This window comes from Rhea pennata, chromosome 3, assembly GCF_028389875.1.
Source record: "Rhea pennata isolate bPtePen1 chromosome 3, bPtePen1.pri, whole genome shotgun sequence".
NCBI classification, from domain to species: domain Eukaryota; kingdom Metazoa; phylum Chordata; class Aves; order Rheiformes; family Rheidae; genus Rhea; species Rhea pennata.
The window spans coordinates 122,884,670-122,904,844 of NC_084665.1; the positions used below are offsets into that span (position 1 = coordinate 122,884,670).

General features: G+C 38.8%; 2 protein-coding genes across 2 annotated transcripts in view; both read right to left on the bottom strand.

The window, feature by feature from the left end:
• Positions 1-946: 946 nt before the first annotated feature.
• On the bottom strand, positions 947-7,293 carry ADGRF4 (adhesion G protein-coupled receptor F4). The gene is given in 12 exon segments (XM_062573121.1): positions 947-1,219; positions 1,720-1,779; positions 1,872-1,913; positions 2,622-2,671; positions 2,674-3,528; positions 3,531-3,789; positions 3,792-3,980; positions 4,742-4,934; positions 4,936-5,006; positions 5,586-5,746; positions 5,869-5,912; positions 7,277-7,293. Coding segments are annotated over 12 exon segments (2,214 nt in total).
• A 4,440-nt stretch (positions 7,294-11,733) lies between these two features.
• Positions 11,734-20,175, bottom strand: part of CD2AP (CD2 associated protein) — an 83,737-nt gene continuing 75,295 nt past the window's right edge. The window contains exons 14-18 of the mRNA XM_062573218.1: positions 19,596-19,711; positions 18,720-18,809; positions 17,903-18,087; positions 14,988-15,051; positions 11,734-14,065 (exon numbers count right to left, since the gene is read on the bottom strand). Of these exons, the coding sequence (XP_062429202.1) occupies positions 14,024-14,065; positions 14,988-15,051; positions 17,903-18,087; positions 18,720-18,809; positions 19,596-19,711 (497 nt within the window). The 3' untranslated portion in view covers positions 11,734-14,023. The remainder of the gene's footprint in view (positions 14,066-14,987; positions 15,052-17,902; positions 18,088-18,719; positions 18,810-19,595; positions 19,712-20,175) is intronic.

Sequence of the window (20,175 nt, forward strand, 5' to 3'; positions counted from 1 at the left end):
TGTTCCAAAATATGCGTAATTCCTTGCACATCTTAAGAGGTACTTATCTAGATGGGTTTGCTTCTCTAATAAAGTTTTAAGGTCTCTGTTTGGAAATTCTTACATACCAAAAGTATTTCTGAGGGAGCAAAATGGGTTGCCATGCAGCTACCCCCCCCCCCAACGATGTATAATAATATAAAGCCAAACTTGAGTATTTATGTTATTTCAAGTTGTAGAGGCCTGTTTTCCATAAAATAGTCCTGATTTTATTAACAGTAGACAAGAATGGTACAATATTCTAACTGACTAGAGGGCTGGGGAGACCAACTTCAAGTTAAGGTGGGGTGAAATCAGGTTTTGATCCTTTACACCCTTGGTCTTTAGAAATAATGTAAGTATGCAAAAAAGGAAACAAGAGCTTTGTTATTGAAAGGAACATACTAATTCTACAACTATATTTTGACTAAATGATTGCTGAGAGGAAAGATATTACAAATATAAATAACTCTAAAATTAAACCATTCCTCCTTGCTTTTACACGCAGGGCATAAAAAATGGAAAAAACACATTAAATAAGAATAAATTTTATGGAAAAGGTATTACTCCTCTCTGACAAGCAAAATAAACTGCATATGCAGTTTATTATTATTATTCCCTCTATCTTTTTCTCCTCATAAGCCAAGTACATTTGGACATGCTCTTACTAGAAGAAACTCTGCAGGTATCAATATAGAATCAAGATCGATTAATGAATAGACTGGAGAAAAGCAGGGAAAGAACTTTGTTCTTTAAAGTCTAAACAGAATTGGCGGTTTCTTTTTGTGGAGAGCAGGAGCACCGCAGCTAATTATTTTGAGATAGCTAGAGGGGATTTCCTTGTATAAATACAGCTTAAATTCTTTAAGCCTTGGTAACACAAGAAACCTAACAGAAGCCAGAGGTTTTCCAGTAGAGGTACAAGATACTAACTCAATGATGTCATCACAGCAATTCCTTCAATGCTTTTTATGGAGCTTTTGAAACTCAAGTTATTGCCTCCATAATGTTTAAACATTAATGAATTGCCCTGACATTTAAAATTTAAGAAGTTCACGCGGTCTTGAGTACACAGCTTTGGTCTGCACCAGACGGACTGGCTGGGCTCTGAGTGGTTTCTGTCACGAACAGACACGGAGTCGGGGACAGACTCACCCTCCGGCATTCCAGAGCAACCCCAGGGCCACACAGAGTCATATTTCTGTGAAGACGACAAACAGATCATTTACAGCAGGATTCTGGAGACTTGGGTTGCACTCCTCATTCTGTTCCTTACCCAGTAACCTTAAAGTATCTCTGTTTTACAGATGAGAAAAACAATATACGTTCTTTTTCTAAACAACTTTGATATCTACAGATAAAAAGATAAAAATAAGGTGCTATTTTATACTTTGTACCAACAGCAGTAGGTTATGGGGTGGTGATCTTTAAAACCTGCAGATTGCCACTTCTATTATTTAGCAGCTTAATATCTGCAACATACCTTCAGGATATCTGTATGTCCTGTATGACCTTCCTGTCTCCACCACAACCACTACCATCACCATCAAATTCACAGCAAGCACTTGTCTTGGGTAAATATTAAACCATGCAAGATTAGTGGACCGCTCCATTTCCTCCATTTACATATGAGCAGGTGCACTCGATGGCATAAAATTCTGAAGTAATCTGCTAAGGGGCAAGGTAGGGGGGGGAAATTACCTGTGCTAGACTACGCTTCCTCTTTGATGAAAGGCAGTTCATCCTTAAGGCTTCTCTCGTCTGTAGATCAAAAAAAAAAAAATAAATGAGACAGTTTCTCAAAGTGTATAAAATCAAAGAACCAAGGGTAGGTGTTGAAGTGACCCAAGTACCTTTCTGTCCAGAAGTGTCCCAAACAACAGGATGAAGAAACCCTAGAAAATTGCAAAAGTATTAACAGAAACAGTATAAATATATGTTATTTCTTAAATGCTTCTAGACTGTTAGTTCCCTATGGAGGGACGGAATAATATTTTTGTCGGTGTAATAAATCTCATCACCTATAAATTAGGTAATAGTAATGCTCAAAATGAGCTTATACACCCCAAGTTGCAGAGACTCTCCTGTAATGTCAAGAATGAATATATAATCCATGTTTACTCTCATTACAAACTGGACCGACAGGTTAGCTACCAGATTTTTTTTTTCAACCCACTTAACAGCAGCACTGGCCAGGAGCAGCTAAGAAAATCCGGACATGCAGTGGTATGTCAGCTAACACTGACTTTTACATTAATGAGTTAAATGAAATTATCTTCAATGGTGAGGATCTTCTATATATTTTTGTCAGGTACCAAGGATTAGACATTTTTGCAGTTAATGGACACTAACCGTGGTATTTTGTGATCAGTATAACCAAACATTCTAATTCTTCATCTGAATTTACACCAGTGGGTTTGTTTTCACTACCCATCTGCATCTACCGTGTCAATGCGAAACATCTGGTGCACCCACCACGTAAAATAGTTAAGCTGAAAGGAAAGCTTAGAGCCAGTTTTTCGTGCACAGAGCATGTTGCACTAGATCGGCTACCTTTTCCCAAGCTCAGCAAAGGTACAGCACATGATATTATACATGCTCACCTGGAAGGTATTAAGTAGTGCAGATGTAACATGGAACGCGAGAGTTTTTAATCAACAATCGCCACTAATCCAACCCCCCTGGTGAGGCCTAAAACAGGCGTCTGGAGGGCAACGTTTTTGCTAATTCGGATCACGTTGCTCAAATCTGATGACTTGCAAGCTTCTCCAGCAGAGGACCTTCCCATCTTCATCACAACCACCACCACCAGCAGCAGATTCACAGCAATGATACACAGAGCAGGTTCAATGAAGGCCAAAAGGGCTTTGGTCTCATACCGATTGAGCCAGCAGGCTCGAGCCCTTAAATATCCATTCCTTGGTTCAGTAATAGCAACAGTGAGAGCAGATATGACCAGAGAACGTCCATATCCTGTAAAGAATGCTGCATCTATGAACGTAGATCATGTCTTTAAAAAAACTAACAATCCATAGGGAATCAGGAGGCCTAGGCTAAACATCCAAAAAAACAAGGCAAGATAGAAAAAGTGAAGAAAAAATGTGGCAGCTTCACACAGCTGGTAGTTTTGGGTTGTATCATGCACAACAGCAGCTAAAATGAACAGAATGTCTGCAACAAAAAGCGATGTAGCTGTGTTCACTGAACAAAAGTGGCGCGTGCAAGTGATTTCAGTTTTTGTAACGTGACGCCAGACAGCAATCTCAACAATAATGCACAGAGCCAAGCTGAAAATCGAGTGGCCAGATCCCACACACGTAATGTAATCCAGCACTGCATTTCGTAACTTGGTGGCTGACATAAGATTGGAGAAGGATTTGAGCGTCTGATGGTGATACATGCAGAAGCAAACAACGCTGCTGATGTCATCTGACTTAATTTGGCGAGGTCTGTCATCCCATCTCCTTTCAGCAGAGTGCCATCCAACACACTGAGCTTTGACACGCTCCATTTATTGACCTATTCAAAGGTAAACAAAATATGCTAAAGTTCTTCTGGCAAAGCCACCGATAAAACCATTCCATCTGCAAAACCAGGGTCCGTATGGCTTGTTTCTATAATCACTCCAAGAGCTGGAAATGCGATGCTGATGGCTGTGGAAGTTTTAGATAGCTTCACAAGCTTTTCTTCTGGAACGAATACATGCCCAGAGATATTGTCCGAGTTACTGAACTCCACAGAAAAATCAAAGCTTTTCCCTGTAGTATTTTTTTATGTATGTTGTAGCCTTTTGTAGGAACTAATTGTTCCTGTATACTTTCTGAATTGTTTGTTAAAAGAAGTTTCCCAGCAAATAAGTTCACTGAGTCTAGTAATATTAAACTAGCATTTCTATCCCTTACAAAGGCCCAGCTGGAAATGATGGAGCTATCGAGAACATGGTTTGCTATTCCACTGTCACTCTGAAACAGACAAGAAAAAATAAGTTATTTTTGATATTAAAAAGAACAAGTTGTACTGTTCCAGTGGCAGAGTCTCCAGAAAGGTTCATTTAATTTAAAGAGTGATTTTTGTCAAAGGGGTGTGTTCCCTTTACAACAGCACAGATTCCCGTGACCCACGTCCACCACACACCACCATCTCATGGGGGAGAGTCACCACGAGAAATTTTCCTTCTCTCTTCACATCATGCTCAAAAGGTGCTGAGCATAAAGAGTATAAGGTAAAGGTCAGGACAGACATTTAAATTCTATTCTGGAGTCTGACCCATTTGGAAGCTCTGCTTATTTCTCCCTCCCTGCATTTCTTCCTCCAACTCTCTGCTTTCTGAGCTTACCAGGGAAGGATTTCTGTTTTCATCATGCAACACACAACAACATAGGTGTGGTACTACTTGAGCATTGCCAAGGCTGCCTTTTCTACAATGTTATGCTTTAAAAATGAATTCTTTCCTGTACCACTCTCCCATGTTTACAGCAATTGGTGCACACTTTTACTTTTAAAGAAAGCAAATTCCAACTCTAGCCAAAGCTGAGGATTTCCATCATACATGAGTAGGCCAGATTTTTCGACAACAAAAAAGTGTCCCTCTTTGGAAACTATTTCCAGGTGATCTCTCTAACTTTCAGTCAGCACTTCACTGGATAGTGTCTATAAGAAAGAAACTGTATGGATGCTCTGTCAAGCTTGGAAACATCCTCTTGAAGCCCACTGAAGGAAATACCTGCATTTTTCCTTTACTGACATTCCCTGAAACTACCAAGGAGATCTGCTTTAGCAACTCCACTATATCAGCAATATTTCCTGCAATGGCTGCTGAAGACAAAATATCTGGAATAATGCATGAAAAATTAGCTTGGCACTTCTCATTCCCGTGGTCATCAACATCAGAATATTTTGCTCCATCTCCAGGCTTCATTGGGCTTCCTTTCCCCTACAAAAGAGAGATGTCCTCCAGCAATACTAACGTGTCCATGTTCAGAGATTCTCTGAAGGAAGGAAAATAGAATTAACAAATAGAATGAGGTTAGGGGGCTACTGCTACAGCCAGATAAATTGTAGAATTGTATGTGCAATGAATGTGCTGGAAGGCCTGAAACCCAAGATCAAGAGCTATTTGTTAATGAACAAGAAAGTCTTGCCTGCACAACACACACAAAGGAAAGCATAACAACTGCCTGATCCTTGAAATAACTTGAAAAAAGTTATTTTATAGATGGGGGAGAATTTATCACAAATCATCTAATTATTACATACATTTGTCTTGCTGTTTCCTCAGGTTCACCCTAGTATATCATTATCTCAGCTTATTTCCATGTAAAGGACATTAACCAAAGTGAACAAGGCAACTTCATTTCTGAATTACTTTTCCACATAGGAATTTCCCAGGTACCAACTCATTTACTGCCACTTCATTTAAGATGAAGTCAGAGAGCGTTACTGTGGTGACAAGTATCTTAGGATCCCATCCTTTCCCCTTTGCTCAGGATTTAAAGGATATGGGGGTAAGAGGGTCTTTGCAAGAAGTTATGGCCATTGCTGAAGTGGACTTGCAGCAGTTACATCACCTGAAAAAGTGACCGGATATCCAGACTGGCAGAAGCATCTGTGAACATTTGCCACCTTCTGTCTTTGCAGACACAGTCTGTCTCCCCATGGAAGGAAGGAGAACAAGGCTGAACACAAACATCTCTGTTATCTTTGCAAGGAATGAGGCTTAAACACCCATCTGGAAAATAGGTCAAGCAGATATTGTTCTAAGGGGTATGACAGAATACCATCGTCGATAAGGGTGAGTATCAACCACAGAAAACACTTCAAAAAAAATTGACACCAAACTACTCACTGCACCTTGTTGATTACCAATCTTTGATTCCGTACTGAGAAGCTGAAAACTAAGGAAAAGTGGAATGTGTATATTAAATGTTAAAAATGAGGATAAATCAAAAAAGGGGGACTCCTTGGCACAAACTAGTAAGGAACTTTCAGGGGAACTAGTGAACTAGATAGCACACACCACCACAGCAGCAGACAAAGTCCAAAAGCTTGTATTAAGCTTAAGCTCTCAAGTACACTTATGTTGATGCATAAGGATTTGCTTGTGTCTTTTGCCAAAAGATAAAGCTGCAGTGGAACAGAATATCAGCAGCTGCTTTGTTCCTCTTTTGACTGGGAAACAACTCCCTGAGCTGGAGGTACCGTGCTACTGCATGCAGGGCCAGTTACAGCGAGGGTGTACAGGACAGCCAGATTCCTTCTAGGATGGCTGATCAGACCTGGCTTTCACATAATCAAATGATTTATCATCTACCACCAGGCAGCCTGAGGACTGACTCTTGCCAGTCAGATCATCTTGGTCTGAAATAAAGCTCAGCTATATGATGCCTTTGAAACCACATTGTTATTGCTTTTTAGCAGAGGCTGAATAGCAGTTTTCTGACACACCAAGAGTAAGGCTGGTTGTGTGCTTGAACTATTTGCTCCTCAGTCCCTGCTGTCTGTGGATCTGCTCAATTCTCTCCCTGCAAGCAGTCTGGGTTTTCCACCCTGAAAGTCAACAGGAGACTTTTACCAGCAGAACTGTCCAAGCCATTGCGACACTCAGCCCTTAGTGAGAGAGATGGTTCTGAATAAACCAGAGCAAATCAGTGATTTCTTTCCTCCCTCCACGAGATTAAGCATTGCAGACTTCTGTGCTGGACAGCAGAGCATTTGCTGATGCTTTATGGCTTGCAGGGTTTGGCTTCCCGCGTTCGTTTGCTGACTCGCCCCCGGAGCGCTGCGCTGCCCAAAGGACCAGAAAGCGGACTAGCCTCAGCTCCATCACCACACGTCTACTGCGTTCCTTCTGGGAGGAAGGGACGTTAAATAAGATGACGCCTCTGTTTTCACTTTCAACCAGAACCCAGCTGCTAGTAAGAGAGCAGCTAAGCACCTTCCCAAAGAACGTCCTTACCAGGCTCACAAGGTGGTTTTTGGACCTTTAACATGTATTAGCTTCTTACTGACAAGTACAAATGAGTTGTGAGCTTTTTCTTAAATAAGTCTGGCCAACACTGGAAGCTACCAGGTGAATAGTTTACTGTAAACTGTGAGGTGAAGAGCTTATTAAAACACTTTGGCCCGTGGGCCCCTTTAGAAGTGATTTAGCACAGCTTCTCTGCACAGCGTTTAATTCTGCGGCTCTCCTCAGGCAGCCTCTACTGAGAACTGCCATGAGAGACAAGATAGAAAGCTCAGGCCCTCGAGGCTTGGATACCAAACCAGAACGATCATGCGTGGACACAGCCGTCTGCAGGTGCCACCCGGGCCCTGCCGAAGGCCCTTTCCACCCGCTCTGGGCAGCTTTGATTCAGCACAGCCCAAATTATTTGGTGGTTACAGGCAGCCTCACCGCTGCCTGCTGACTTGAGACAACACCCAGCCTTCACCGTCCCCATGATTGCACCTGCGAAGCGAGGAGTCAAGTGTTACTTACCCTGCAGGAAGATTCAGGCCTCTGCCTCCCCCCGGAATTTCTTACAGTCCTTGGTAGAAGCTTAGCACCCCGAGATGCAGCTTGTTGCAAACGTACAAACTGGGGGGAAATAATCTGGGAAAGGAAGCAAGGACAAATAACATGTTGCATGAATATTAGCAGATGCCGTGCGTGCCGTCAGCTACAAGGGCAAAAGCAACAGCTGCTGCAGATTTGACAGAGCTGAGACACTGACCTTGAACCACGGGATGTATTAAGCCATGGTCTAAAAAAAAATAAAATATATGAGTTTATTAAAGCAGGAGACAAAACAAAGCAGAACGACAGCTGGATTTCAGGAAGGACACACACGACACGGCTAGTTACATCAGGGTTTTAATAGAAGCCACTCAGACTTCTTCATAGTAAATATTGATTAGCACAGACTGATTAGCACAGTTCAAATAGGGGTCCTGCACTGATGGAATAAAGATGTATTTTTGCACTCAGGAAATTCTGGATTCTAACTGCCTGATGGCATCAAAGGGCAAGACACATCTGCTAATTTTAGTAAAAAGTCTTCCTGATTTTAAACCTAGTGACCATCACCTCTTCTAAGGAAATAAAATTGATAAGAGAACCAGAAGAGTACAAGATGTAGCCAGGAAACGCCTACAGATTTCAAGTAAGAATTGTATTGATTTCTGATTTAAATTTTAAATATTTATGGCTTATTCTCAGTCCTAATTCCATTTCACATCTGGGAATCCTTGAGCTGGTCAAGTTTCATCATTAGCAATTCATATTCATTTTATATTTAATCACTGATGTAACTCCACCCAGGGCTGTTATCTTTAAGCAAGGTAAAAATCTGGGATAGGTCCAGGTACATAAGACCCACCTACCAGTGAAACACTAATCTAGTTTAGTTGCACTGCTTGACTCATCGGGAAACTACCCGGAGTCTCAGCACTGTAAAAACACACCAAAATAACCACTACGCAGCAACACACACTTAAGGCAAAACAAGCAACGCAGCAGTAACTCGGTCACTGTAAGGAAAGAACATGCATATACTGACATGAGTCCACGTGAAAGCACATACATTTATTCCCTATTCTTTCTCCCTAACCCTCTTCTCCTTCCCCCAAAATTACTGTACTTCAGATTGAGCAGATAAACCACCTAATGCCATTAACAGAAACACACAGTGTAAAAGCAGAGTATCAGACACAGTGATCTCCTTGCCCAACCTCAGGCACTGCACGTTTATTTGAGAAAGGTCTGTAAGGAACAACAGAGCTGAGTTGCCCCAAAAACCTTTCATGTAGAAGGGACTTGCCACTCAGAATATCTCCTACCCAACTCAGGAGATTGTCACCAGCTGCTGATCCTCCTTCATCAACTAATTTAATTAGTTATGGCATCCCAGAGGGGCAAGGGTCTCAAGAGGAGGACGGGAAATGAGTAGCTGGGTGGGATAATGGTTAAACGAAAGGAAAGAACCTCTTCTTAAAACAGTAGAAAGGTAAACTGATCACTTATTTAAAAAGTAATTTATAAACTTGTTACTGTAACACAGCCTTAAATTCAAAGTCCTTATTCTGTTGACTTCTGTTGGTTTAAAATTGAAGTGTTTTGGAAAAACCCTAAAAATTATCCCTTCTCCCCTCAATCTTCAAACACATTTTCTTGGCTCTCAGCTTCTGCAAGGCAGTCTCATCCACAGCAACCACAGCAACTAGAGGGCTCAGTCCAAGGGGTAACACCCCCGTGGAAATTACACCCTCAGATTGGTGGAGCCAAGGTTTCTGGCCAGAGGGTTCTTCATCACCTGGTGTTACAACTTTCCCCTCTCAACTACCCTAGAAGATCAATCAGAGTGAAATTTATGGGAAAAAGGTATCTCACATGGAAATTACAAGTACGTGTTGTACAAAACAAAAACATTGCACTGGGTTTGTCATATTCAACTATGTAAATAAATGTTTCCCTGAAAACTTGCAGACTTGCAAGGGTGCATTTAACTTCATCACCACCAAATCCTTTATTACAGAAACTAATTTATTATTTTTATGGCTTGAATAGCTATATGGTTAACTTAAAATCCAGACAGTTTAACAGTATGCAAAACATTGTAATTTGATCACTTGAATTGTTATCTGCTACATAGTAAGTTAAAACTCGGCAGTAGGACCCTTAAGAGCTCTCAACTTTAATATGGTCATTTGAGGACAGAAGTTACAGCTCTCAATTATACAGAAGCGTGAGTGGTGTTAATTATACTTCTAAATGGCTCACATTTGGAAAAGGTGATTTTAAATAAAACAAGTTTCATAAGGAGAAAGTGATCTTTAGAATAATATTAGCTGCAGGAAAAGTTTGGATTTTCTTAGAAGCGATGGCAGTGATTAGAGACCAATTACAAAACTATGAGTAAAAAGATCAAAAGATAATAAGTCTAATTATTTCCATATATATATATGTGTGTGTGTGTGTGTGTGTGTGTGTGTGTGTGTGTGTGTGTGTGAAGGAATATAAAAATGAGGAAATAAATGCAAAACAAACACAATCCAACTAATTAGATTTATTTTAGATTGCAAACAAACCAAGTTCACAGTCTCCTTCAATTCCCATAATGATCTTTTTCAAACAGTTCCAGAAAATACAGTTTTGTTCTGGTACTCACCATTTCTAGAAGCTTGAGTTCTACCATGAGCAAAATTAACACAGCCAAAGGTCCCCAAGATACCACAGATGAGTGTATAACCATTCCTCTGCTGCCATCTTACTCTGGTCCCACTCTCATGGTCTCATCCAGTATTGGTTGTGCTCTCTGATTTGTTTAGAGCTTTCCCAAAGGAAACACCTTGGGCATCAGCCTGCTTTTTTTCTTGTCTGACTGGACTAGCACTGAGGAATCTTCAGGTGACGATAATGGTATTGCACAGAAGATTGACCAAACAAGTTGCAAACACACCTATAAAACTGCCAGATTGCCACCTTTGCCAGGCAGGATTCATTTATGCGGACTCCTATGTGATTTGTACCTCCTCCACTAGGAGAAAAGATATCTCTGCTCTTCTGTGTTGAAGAGATCATCTAGCCTTTGGAGTGGAGGCAGGGTGGAAATTATGATCAACAGTTGGTCAGGTTAATGCATTCACCTTCATAAATCAGAAATGATACTGCTGATGGTATCTTGTCCTCTGTGCACCTCAACAGCTCAGCAAGCAAATTAACATCTTTTCCTTATGGCCTACATCCACTGAAAGTAGGTTGGAGCTTGCAGACTGAACCATGTGTCACATTCAATGCTGCCTCTCTTTATACTGGCTCACAACCATTCCTAATTTTAATAAGCTGTTTAAAAGTTCAATAGATACTGTGCTAAACAACTCAAAGTCAAATCCTGCAACACATCAGAAATCTCATCCCCTTAAAGCAACATTAATGGAAAACATTATCTTACCGTTGATTGTTTCAATAAAAAAAAAAGTATAAGCAGACCTGTACGTTTTTCCAAAACTATACTTGGTATTCAAAAGCTTCTTAAAAAAATGCTATGAAAACTGAATTAAAAATGAAGCTTGTAGTTTGAAAATGCCTGTCCATTGTCCTGCCCTTGTTTGCCTTCCCCCTCATTCCCTCTACATCTTTTAAATATATCATATTAGTTTTTAAGACTCCAAGCTCCTCAGACACAAATTGCCCTTTACTATATATAAATGATGCAAACATGCTGTCACTTGAACTGTTCCCCTGAAGAAAAAAATTCATCTCTAGAGAGCGAGTTTGTCCAGCCTCAAAACATTTAGGTTCAGAAGATCTGTTTAGTTTGTAGCCCCAGATGAGACAGATCCTAGACACAAGTTCTGTATATGTAAACAAACTAGTATTCATCCACATTACTGAGTGGCAATAGGTGTCCAAAGAAATTCTGAAGATGCACAGAAAAGTCAGTTCAGTTTAGACTAAGAAATATGAAAAAAGAAAGGAACAGGAATTACTAAGACTCCCAGTCATATTTGCTAGACTTAAAGAAAAATCTTAGGCTTTTCAGCTATTTGACTAGTTATCCTGACAGTCAGAAACCACAGTATTCCCACGAGAAAATTCAAATGTGAAAGCCTCAAAGGGGGCTGTATAAATAATATGTACTGCTTCTTTTCCAAACTTCTGCTGCAAATAATTTAATGACATAAAAAAAACCAAAACAAAACAAAACAAAAAAACTCCTGAACACAAGTGAGTAGACATTTCAACGGGTTTTAAACTTATTTTATTTGCTGGGTTTGGAGAGCATGCATCATTTTACAGCACCGGTAAACAAGTCAGGAAAGCATACTGCTTTTAGAAACTTGTACTGTGGAATGTCTTCAAAACTATTACCCTCTTTCCCTCCACTCCAGTCCATAACACTAGCTGAAGACAAGACAGACATGTATCAGGGCAACTTCCTTATGGCTAAAAATATTCATAGCAGCGACTTTTAAAAGATGATTTTATTAAATCAAGTCATTGCACTTGGGTCATTTATTGCTATAGTGAACAAAGGCCATTAAATAATTAACACTTTTCATTTGCGGTTTCAACTGATTGTCTTGTTCTGCTCATCTGCTACAAGCGTAAATACAGACACACAATTTCTGTAATCTGTTACAAGATTTGTTTCATGCTCTGATCACAGTGCACAGCTTGTACAACAAAATTTTCCATTCCATTAGGCTTAATTCTTGCTTTTTATCTTCTGACTTAGAGGTAAAAATCTTAAATAAAAGTTTAGTGTCTGACAGAAGTAGTACTGCCACACATTATTCCTCAATATAAAGATCTGACTCAGGTCTTCAGTTGTGATGCATCTATATAATTAGGAGTTAAAAGCATTCATATAGAATCAGCTTATGCTGTGACTAGCAAATATAACTTAATACCTGCACAGTATATTATTATTCAATTTTTATTAAAATCATAAATCAGTCACTGACAGGCATCTTCCAATTGACTTTTTGATGTTTTGCTTTTTACGATGCATCAGTTGTAGAAAAAGCATACTCTGAAAAATAACACTTTCATGTCACTCGCTTAAGTGATGTACTAAATAATTACTGTATTTATGGCTATTCCCATGAATAGAAACATAATTATTTCTCTCACCAATGGACTCGCCAACTTGTGTGGCACTCCTGCCATTTAAGTTTTGCTAGATCAAAAGGAGGCACGGTTGTTGCTAACTGAAGCAATGCATTTGACTGGCTTTCTAAAGCTTTATGTTCTGCAATTCTTTATCAGCTAAACACAGCAACAAAAGCAATTTCTTCTCCCATCACTTTGTATGTTATTTGCATATTATTCTTGTGCACTATGTTGATCTTAAGGGTTAAAGATAATGGCAATCTACATGACTTCAACTGCTTTCCACAAAGAGTATATGAAAGACAGTCTTGGATACCAACACAATGCTGTCCTCCAAGCAACCGTTCTAATCAATTGTTAAAATAGAAATATGTTACTAAATTTAGAGGTACACAACCTACTGAGAAAGTTTATGGCATAAATATATACATATTGAGACCTTCAGAGTATCAGAGTTGCAAAGGATTTATTGGGAGCTGTATTAACAAAAACTGACTTGTGTAAAAACAGATCAAGATGTAAATTTAACCACTAAAAAGACTGATTAATTCATTTTAGATACACAGAAGCACAGAAATTGAGAGTTAAAGTTCACTTTTCACTTTGTGTCCTGTAATATTCTAGGCACAAGTTGAATTAAGAATGGATTCATTCTAGCCTTGTTTCTACGTTACTTGCATTTTGTGATTTAAAAGTTAATTCTGTTGTAACTTCGTGATCCAATCTCAAATCCCTTTTTAATCCAATAGTGCAAGTGACAAAATGTTCTGTTAAACTATTCTGACTAGATCATTCATTATTATTACAATGCATAGGTGTTTCATCTGCTTCATTGTACTAATGAATTCCTATCTCATTACTCAAACTTATAAACAGCATATTAATATTCTCACTGCAGACAGGCACAACAGCATAACCCTGGGTAAGACTGCCAAAATTAAAAAATACACAAATATCATATATTCCCTTTTGTGTGTAGGGGAAAAGTAGTGACTGAATTACTATACCACTATTCCATCCCTCCCAGTAGACTATGTTACAGATTACTTGTAAAGACAGATCACGCTATTTATAGTATAGATCTCTTTAAAAATTAAGCTACAGGTATTCAATAAAAATCTATTAAGAATTCCCTCTGCTTTTTATACAGACTCAGTAGTATTTTCAAGCAAACCAAAAAATAAAGGTCTGCAATTCCAGCACAGTAAGAAATAAGGCCTCTTTTTATATTGGCAAAAAAATTACACCATTATTTTGTTTTATCTCTCTGAATAAAAGACTATATTCCTTTTTTACTATATATTTTAAGACTGTAGAACAACAGCATCCATTATTATGAAATAAGAAAATCAGTTCTACTTGTGTTCAGCTTCAAATTCCTGGTGAGTTAATGAGACTGAGTCCATTGCTGTCTCATGTTGACATCACTGCTTTCTTCAATTTTTCTATTTCAAGCTGGAAAACAGATATTAAGAAAAAGGTCAGTATTTAGGTAACAATAACCTAAAATCTTCAAAGTTTTCACCAAAATTATAAATTTCAAAAACTCAATATTTACAGCTCCTACTACTATATTGCTGCAGTATATTATATTTAAAAACACGGACTTAAAATAATCATAAATTCACCTATATTTCTGACACATCCTACTAGATAAACCTATTCTGAATACAGGTAGCAATTTAACAAAGCTGGTTTTTGGATTATTTGACGTGCTTTGAACAATGATGCATCATCTCAGACTAGCTTCCTAAAGTAGACTTTATGCAAAATACTGTGTCATGCTTAATTTGATCTCTTCAAATGGATTTGTAAGATGCATGAAATTTATTTCTCCTCCATTCTCAGTTCATATTTAAGGCAACTTCATTGTTTACTATAGAGATACATTAAAAGAAAAATCTGAGGGGTGTGGGGTTCGTATGTAAGGAGACTTACTCTTTAGATGCATTCTGTTCTTTGCACACACATCACTAAAAACACTGCACCCTTTGAATTAATTTGAGCCATCCTCTTAATACTTAAATAGATAATCCTAAATTTTTTAAAAAGTTGATAAATTCCCTGATTTTTTGGACCATCTACATATAAACTAATATTTTCCTTTTGTGAAAACTGAAGGACAAATTTAATCTGTTCTCTTGGAACATATCCAGTTGTGGCATATTTCTAACACAGAACATAATCTAGTGCCATCGAGACTGAATCACACCCCAACACCTATATATATTGCTAATAACTATTTTCCAATTAAACAAAGGAACAGTGTTCTAGAATTTGATACATATATTTTACTATATAAAACATATTTGTTTATAGAGTTTTATATATATATAAGTTTATATAAATAATGTATGTATATATAAACTAGTATTACCTCCAAATTACTCCGCATAACCTTCTCTTCTTCCAAATCCTTCTTTATTTTTTCCAGTTCTTTCCTAGTAATTGTTAAGCGAGGAGAAATACAACTGAATTAGACAAAGGCTATCATGTTATTGCACTCTGGAAGCACAAATTTTACAAATTTGTTCAAATTTTACAAGAGGAATTTATATAGCAAAGGTTTGAAGCTACACTTTATAAATAAGCCTTTAAATACAATCACATGACCTGTTTCTCAAATAGTTTTAACTGGAAGCTTCCAACAACTCTGAACACCTCTTACTGGTCTCCATGCAGCTATCTCTAACTTTTGATTCCAATATTAAGAAGGCTAATTAAGAAGCATTTTTACAGTTATTTACTCTAAGAAAGGAGGTTAAACTGAAAAGATCTGGAATCTTCTGCATGCTGAAGTTTGGATCTAGATTTAAGATAATTCATCTAACTACTCTGTAAAGAATACTTAAGAAAAAAAAACATAAAGCAGTTCTTTTATATCACAGACTTACATTTTGAATTACACTAATTTTATTTTGACAAATTGAAGGTGTACAAGAAACAGATATTGTTGAGTTGAAAACTATATTCAAATTTAAACTTAACCCTTTTTGAATAGACCTGAAATCAAGCCATAGGCCTGATTACCTTTATGGTAAAGGTTTTACAATATGGTATTCTGAAATGGAACATTTTGAACAAAAAGTTCCTAGAACATGCTTTATTCTGTAATTGTGTCCAGAGAAAAAAGTGCAAAGAGTTATCATCATGCAGCTGAAAAACTAATTCTTTAATCTGTGGGACTCCTTGGTTGGTAGATTCCTTCGGTGACCAGCTGATAAAGATGCTTTATAACCTCTCTGGAGATCATTCCAAAACCTGATTTGGTTAGCAGAAAGCATCATTTATATGTTTATATGTATACATAAATGTTTGTATGTATGTATTTACCAAAATGAACATCTGTGTAGTAAAACTAAAAATAGAAACAGCTTCCTGACTATCAAAAGCAGCAAGAAGGAGGACCCAGGCAACTACAGGCCCGTCAGCCTCACCTCCATTCCTGGAAAGGGGATGGAAAAGCTCATTCTGGATGTCATCTCCAGGCATATGGAGGGTAAGAAGGTGATCAGAAGTAGCCAGCATGGATTCACCAAGGGGAAATCCTGCTTAACCAATCTGATAGCCTTCTCTGATGGAATGACTAGCAGGGTAGAGGAGGGGAGAGCAGTGGACATTGTGTCCCTTGACTTCAGCAAGGCTTTTGACACTGTCTCCCATAAAAGCCTCCTAGGTAAGCTCAGGAAGTGTGGGCTAGATGAGTGGACAGTGAGGTTGATGCAGAACTGGCTGAAAGGCAGAGCTCAGAGGGTTGTCATCAGTGGTGTGAAGTCTAGTTGGAGGCCTGAGGCTAGTGGTGTCCCCCAGGGCTCAGTCCTGGGTCCCATCCTGTTCAACTTCTTCATCAATGACCTGGATGAGGGGACAGAGTGCCTCCTCAGCAAGTTTGCTGATGATACCAGGCTGGGAGGAGTGTCTGACACACCTGAGGGCTGTGCTGCCATTCAGAGAGACCTGGACAGGCTGGAGAATTGGGCGGAGAGGAACCTCCTGAGGTTCAACAAGGGCAAGTGCAGGGTCCTGCACCTAGGGAAAAAATCACCCTAGGCACCAGTACAAGCTGTGGGCTGACCTTGTGGAGAGCAGCTCTGCAGAGAGGGTCCTGGGAGTGCTGGTGGATGACAAATCGATCATGAGGCAGCAATGTGCCCTTGTGGCCAAGAAGGCCAATGGTCTCCTGGGCTGCATTGGGAAGAGTGTTGCCAGCAGGTTGAGAGAGCTGATCCCACCCCTCTACTCAGCCCTGGGGAGGCCTCATCTTGAGTACTACGTCCACTTCTGGGCTCCTCAGGACAAGAGAGACATGGAGCTACTGGAGAGAGTCCAGTGTAGGCTATGAAGATGATTAAGAGGACTGGAGCATCTGCCCTATGAGGAACGGCTGCGAGAGCTGGGCCTCTTCAGCCTGGGGAAGAGCAGACTGAGGGGGGATCTGATCAATGTGTACAAGTACCTGAAGGGAGGGTGTTAAGGGGACGGGGACAAACTCTTCTCAGTTGCCCCGTGTGACAGGACAAGAGGCAATGGGCAGAAATTGAAGCACCGGAAGTTCTGCCTGACCGTGAGGGGGAATTTCTTTCCTGTGAGAGTGACAGAGCACTGGCACAGGTTGCCCAGAGAGGCTGTGGAGTCTCCTTGTCTGGAGATCTTCAAGGCCTGCCTGGATGCAACCCTGTCTAACATGCTCTAGGTGACCCTGCTGAGCAGGGAGGTTGGACTAGATGATCTGCAGAGGTCCCTTCCAACCTCACAGTTCTATGATTGGTCTTTGTGGCACTTATTCAAACACCAGTTAGATTTCTTTCTTTCATGTCCTCCTTTAAACACACATCGATGCACACATGCACAGACAATGGGGACCCCATAATCACCGCTTTAAATAGCACAGTAATCTTGCTTACTAGCAGTGATGTTGATGCTACAATTATTTATGCACAGTAATTAAATAAGCAAAGGTAGCACATGAACTTATGCTAAATATCACAAAAGTGATTTACTCTTCCTTATTGTAAAAGTAGTAAGTATTTAAACAATATTTTCAGTAAGCAGTAATGAATGGAGTACAAGGTAGGAAGAAAACAATTGTGTACAAATTCAAAAAATACTTTGGCATCATATCAGTACACATTTAGGACACCTACTTGGATCAACTTCTACAGAAAGAAGTATTGAATTCATGAAAGTATATTAATATAAGATAGCTTTATCTTCAAAAAGAATTCTGGAATTAAACATATTTAGAAAATGCTAATACATATTCACTTGCAGATTGAGAAGGAAAATATTTACCCGTGTTCTTTTTTCAGTGTGTCTATTAAACTCATCAGTTCATTAATTTGAGTCCTGAGCTCTTCCACAGAAGTTTTTCCATCATCTGTTTCTCCTTTAAGTTTAATTTCTCCAGGAGAAAAGCTGAGTATAACAGAATTCGGTCTCTGGGATGAAGATGGAAGTGGCGGTGTGAATGCAGATGGCTGAAAAAATAAATCAGTAAAAATGCTAAGAAAGTGAAATCTCTATGAACTGACCACTTAAGAGTGTACTAGTATGTGATCATCTTGCATGTACCTTATAGCTATAAGCGTTTAGTTATATGCATTTAGTTATATGCACAAAATTTCCCTTAACTTCTACCCAAATTAAAACATAAGAATGGTAAAAAAGGAATATCCAGTTCAAGTGGACTACAGCGGTATATAATACAGTTATGCTCTATACAGAAACCTCATGGAAATACTAAAACATTTAGAAAAAAAAAAATCTACTTGCATTGCAGTTCTCTACATTTTAAAAAGTTGTGATTTACTGGAGTCCCTTAGTTTACGGCAAGCAATCTTTTGCACACTCTTCTGATCTGCTGATCTTTTCTACATATAGGGAGACTAAAGGCTAGGCAGACGCAAAGCTTAGGTGGAAATGGTAACAGTTTCATGTCACTCAATCCCAAGATTTTCAACATAAGCTGTATACCGACTGATATAGCTCACTTGCATTTAAATACAATCATTTGCATTTAGATGGTTGCAACAATTTTTACTGTAAATACAAGCAAGAGGAACAGAGTAACTAGCTGCCTACTACATTTCTAGCTCCCCTGGTATCATACCTTTTTCATTTCAAATGGCTTTGGTTTGGCACTTTCTTCTTCTTCCTTCTGCACCTTTACATTTTTTTCTGGACTTGCATTTTGACTTGGCTGGTAAATAAAACATTCATACAAAACAAGAATATTTTAATGAGAGAAAAAACAAGAACTGTTGCACATTTTTAAGATGTGATCAGAAAAACCTCAAATTCCTCAACTACTGTGAGTTTTTTCCCCTCCACTCAAAATCTTAATTCTCCTGCAATATTCGTTCAACAGAATTTAAGTCACACAAAAGAATTTTGGACACCATTTGTAAGCATTTTTGAATTACTTAACAGATGCTGTCCTTGATGCTGTTACAAGCCTGTAGGTACTTTCATAATACACATATATTAATAAGCAATAATAGTAGATAGCAACTGGCAAGATTAAACTATAAAATGTTAAGAAGATATTAATTTGATTTTAAGGATTTTGCACCACCTTGTTCTCACGGTCTGATGATGCCACGTCTTGGCATGTGAGACTGTGCATCCATCTTAACAGCAACATTCTGTGACAACTCTTTTAGGGGTAAAGACTATATATATATTGCTATGCTTGTGAGGCATTTCATCATCAGTGCTTCTGGAAGAGCTCCGGATTCCCCACAACGTACTACAGCTGAAGGAGTCCACTTTCTGTTCTGTGAGGCTAACTGTCTTCATTCTCTTATGTGCACTCCTTTGATTCAAGAATGAAAATTCCTACAGGCAAGATCTATAGGAAATGAACCTCTTTAGCATCTTACATTTCACTCTCAGCTAAATGGTTCAAAAGACTGTTTCTCAGTACAACCTTCTTCCTAGGGTAGTTGGTTCTTAGTTTACTAAGAAAAACAGCCAATATACTCACAGAATTACTGCCATTGAAACGTGTAGGCAGCCTCCTGCCAGGCATCTTGGGTCTGCTTGCAGTAGGGTGTGAGAGATTATCTGAGGTAGCTATTAAATCATCAAAGCTTAACAGATCTAGAAAAAGATCAAACATGGACCACCATCAAGATCAGAATTTTTTGATGGGATACTTTTTATTGTTTTTTTTTTCCCCCCTAAGAAGAATTAAAAAATTATCTGAACTCTTATTGCATCAAAATTTTTTCATGCACACAATATGAACGGTATGAAACAACTAGATGACTTCAGCTTATCTGGAAAACCATATTTTCCCTCTGAAAATGCTATGAGTTGATTCAATGAGCATTTAAATTCATGCTCTCAGAGAAGTACTGTAGTAAGATGGCAGTGTAAAAATGATCTAACAAATATTTGGAGAAAAATTTATGTACGACTACTTTCCAGGATAATTAAAAACAAATTTGAGACACGTCATTTTCAGCTACTTACAAATAGAAAAATACAAGCAACGCGATAAATCGCATGTCCACAGATTCATACAAGGTAAGTTATTAACTGCAAATATTTCTGCATAGTAT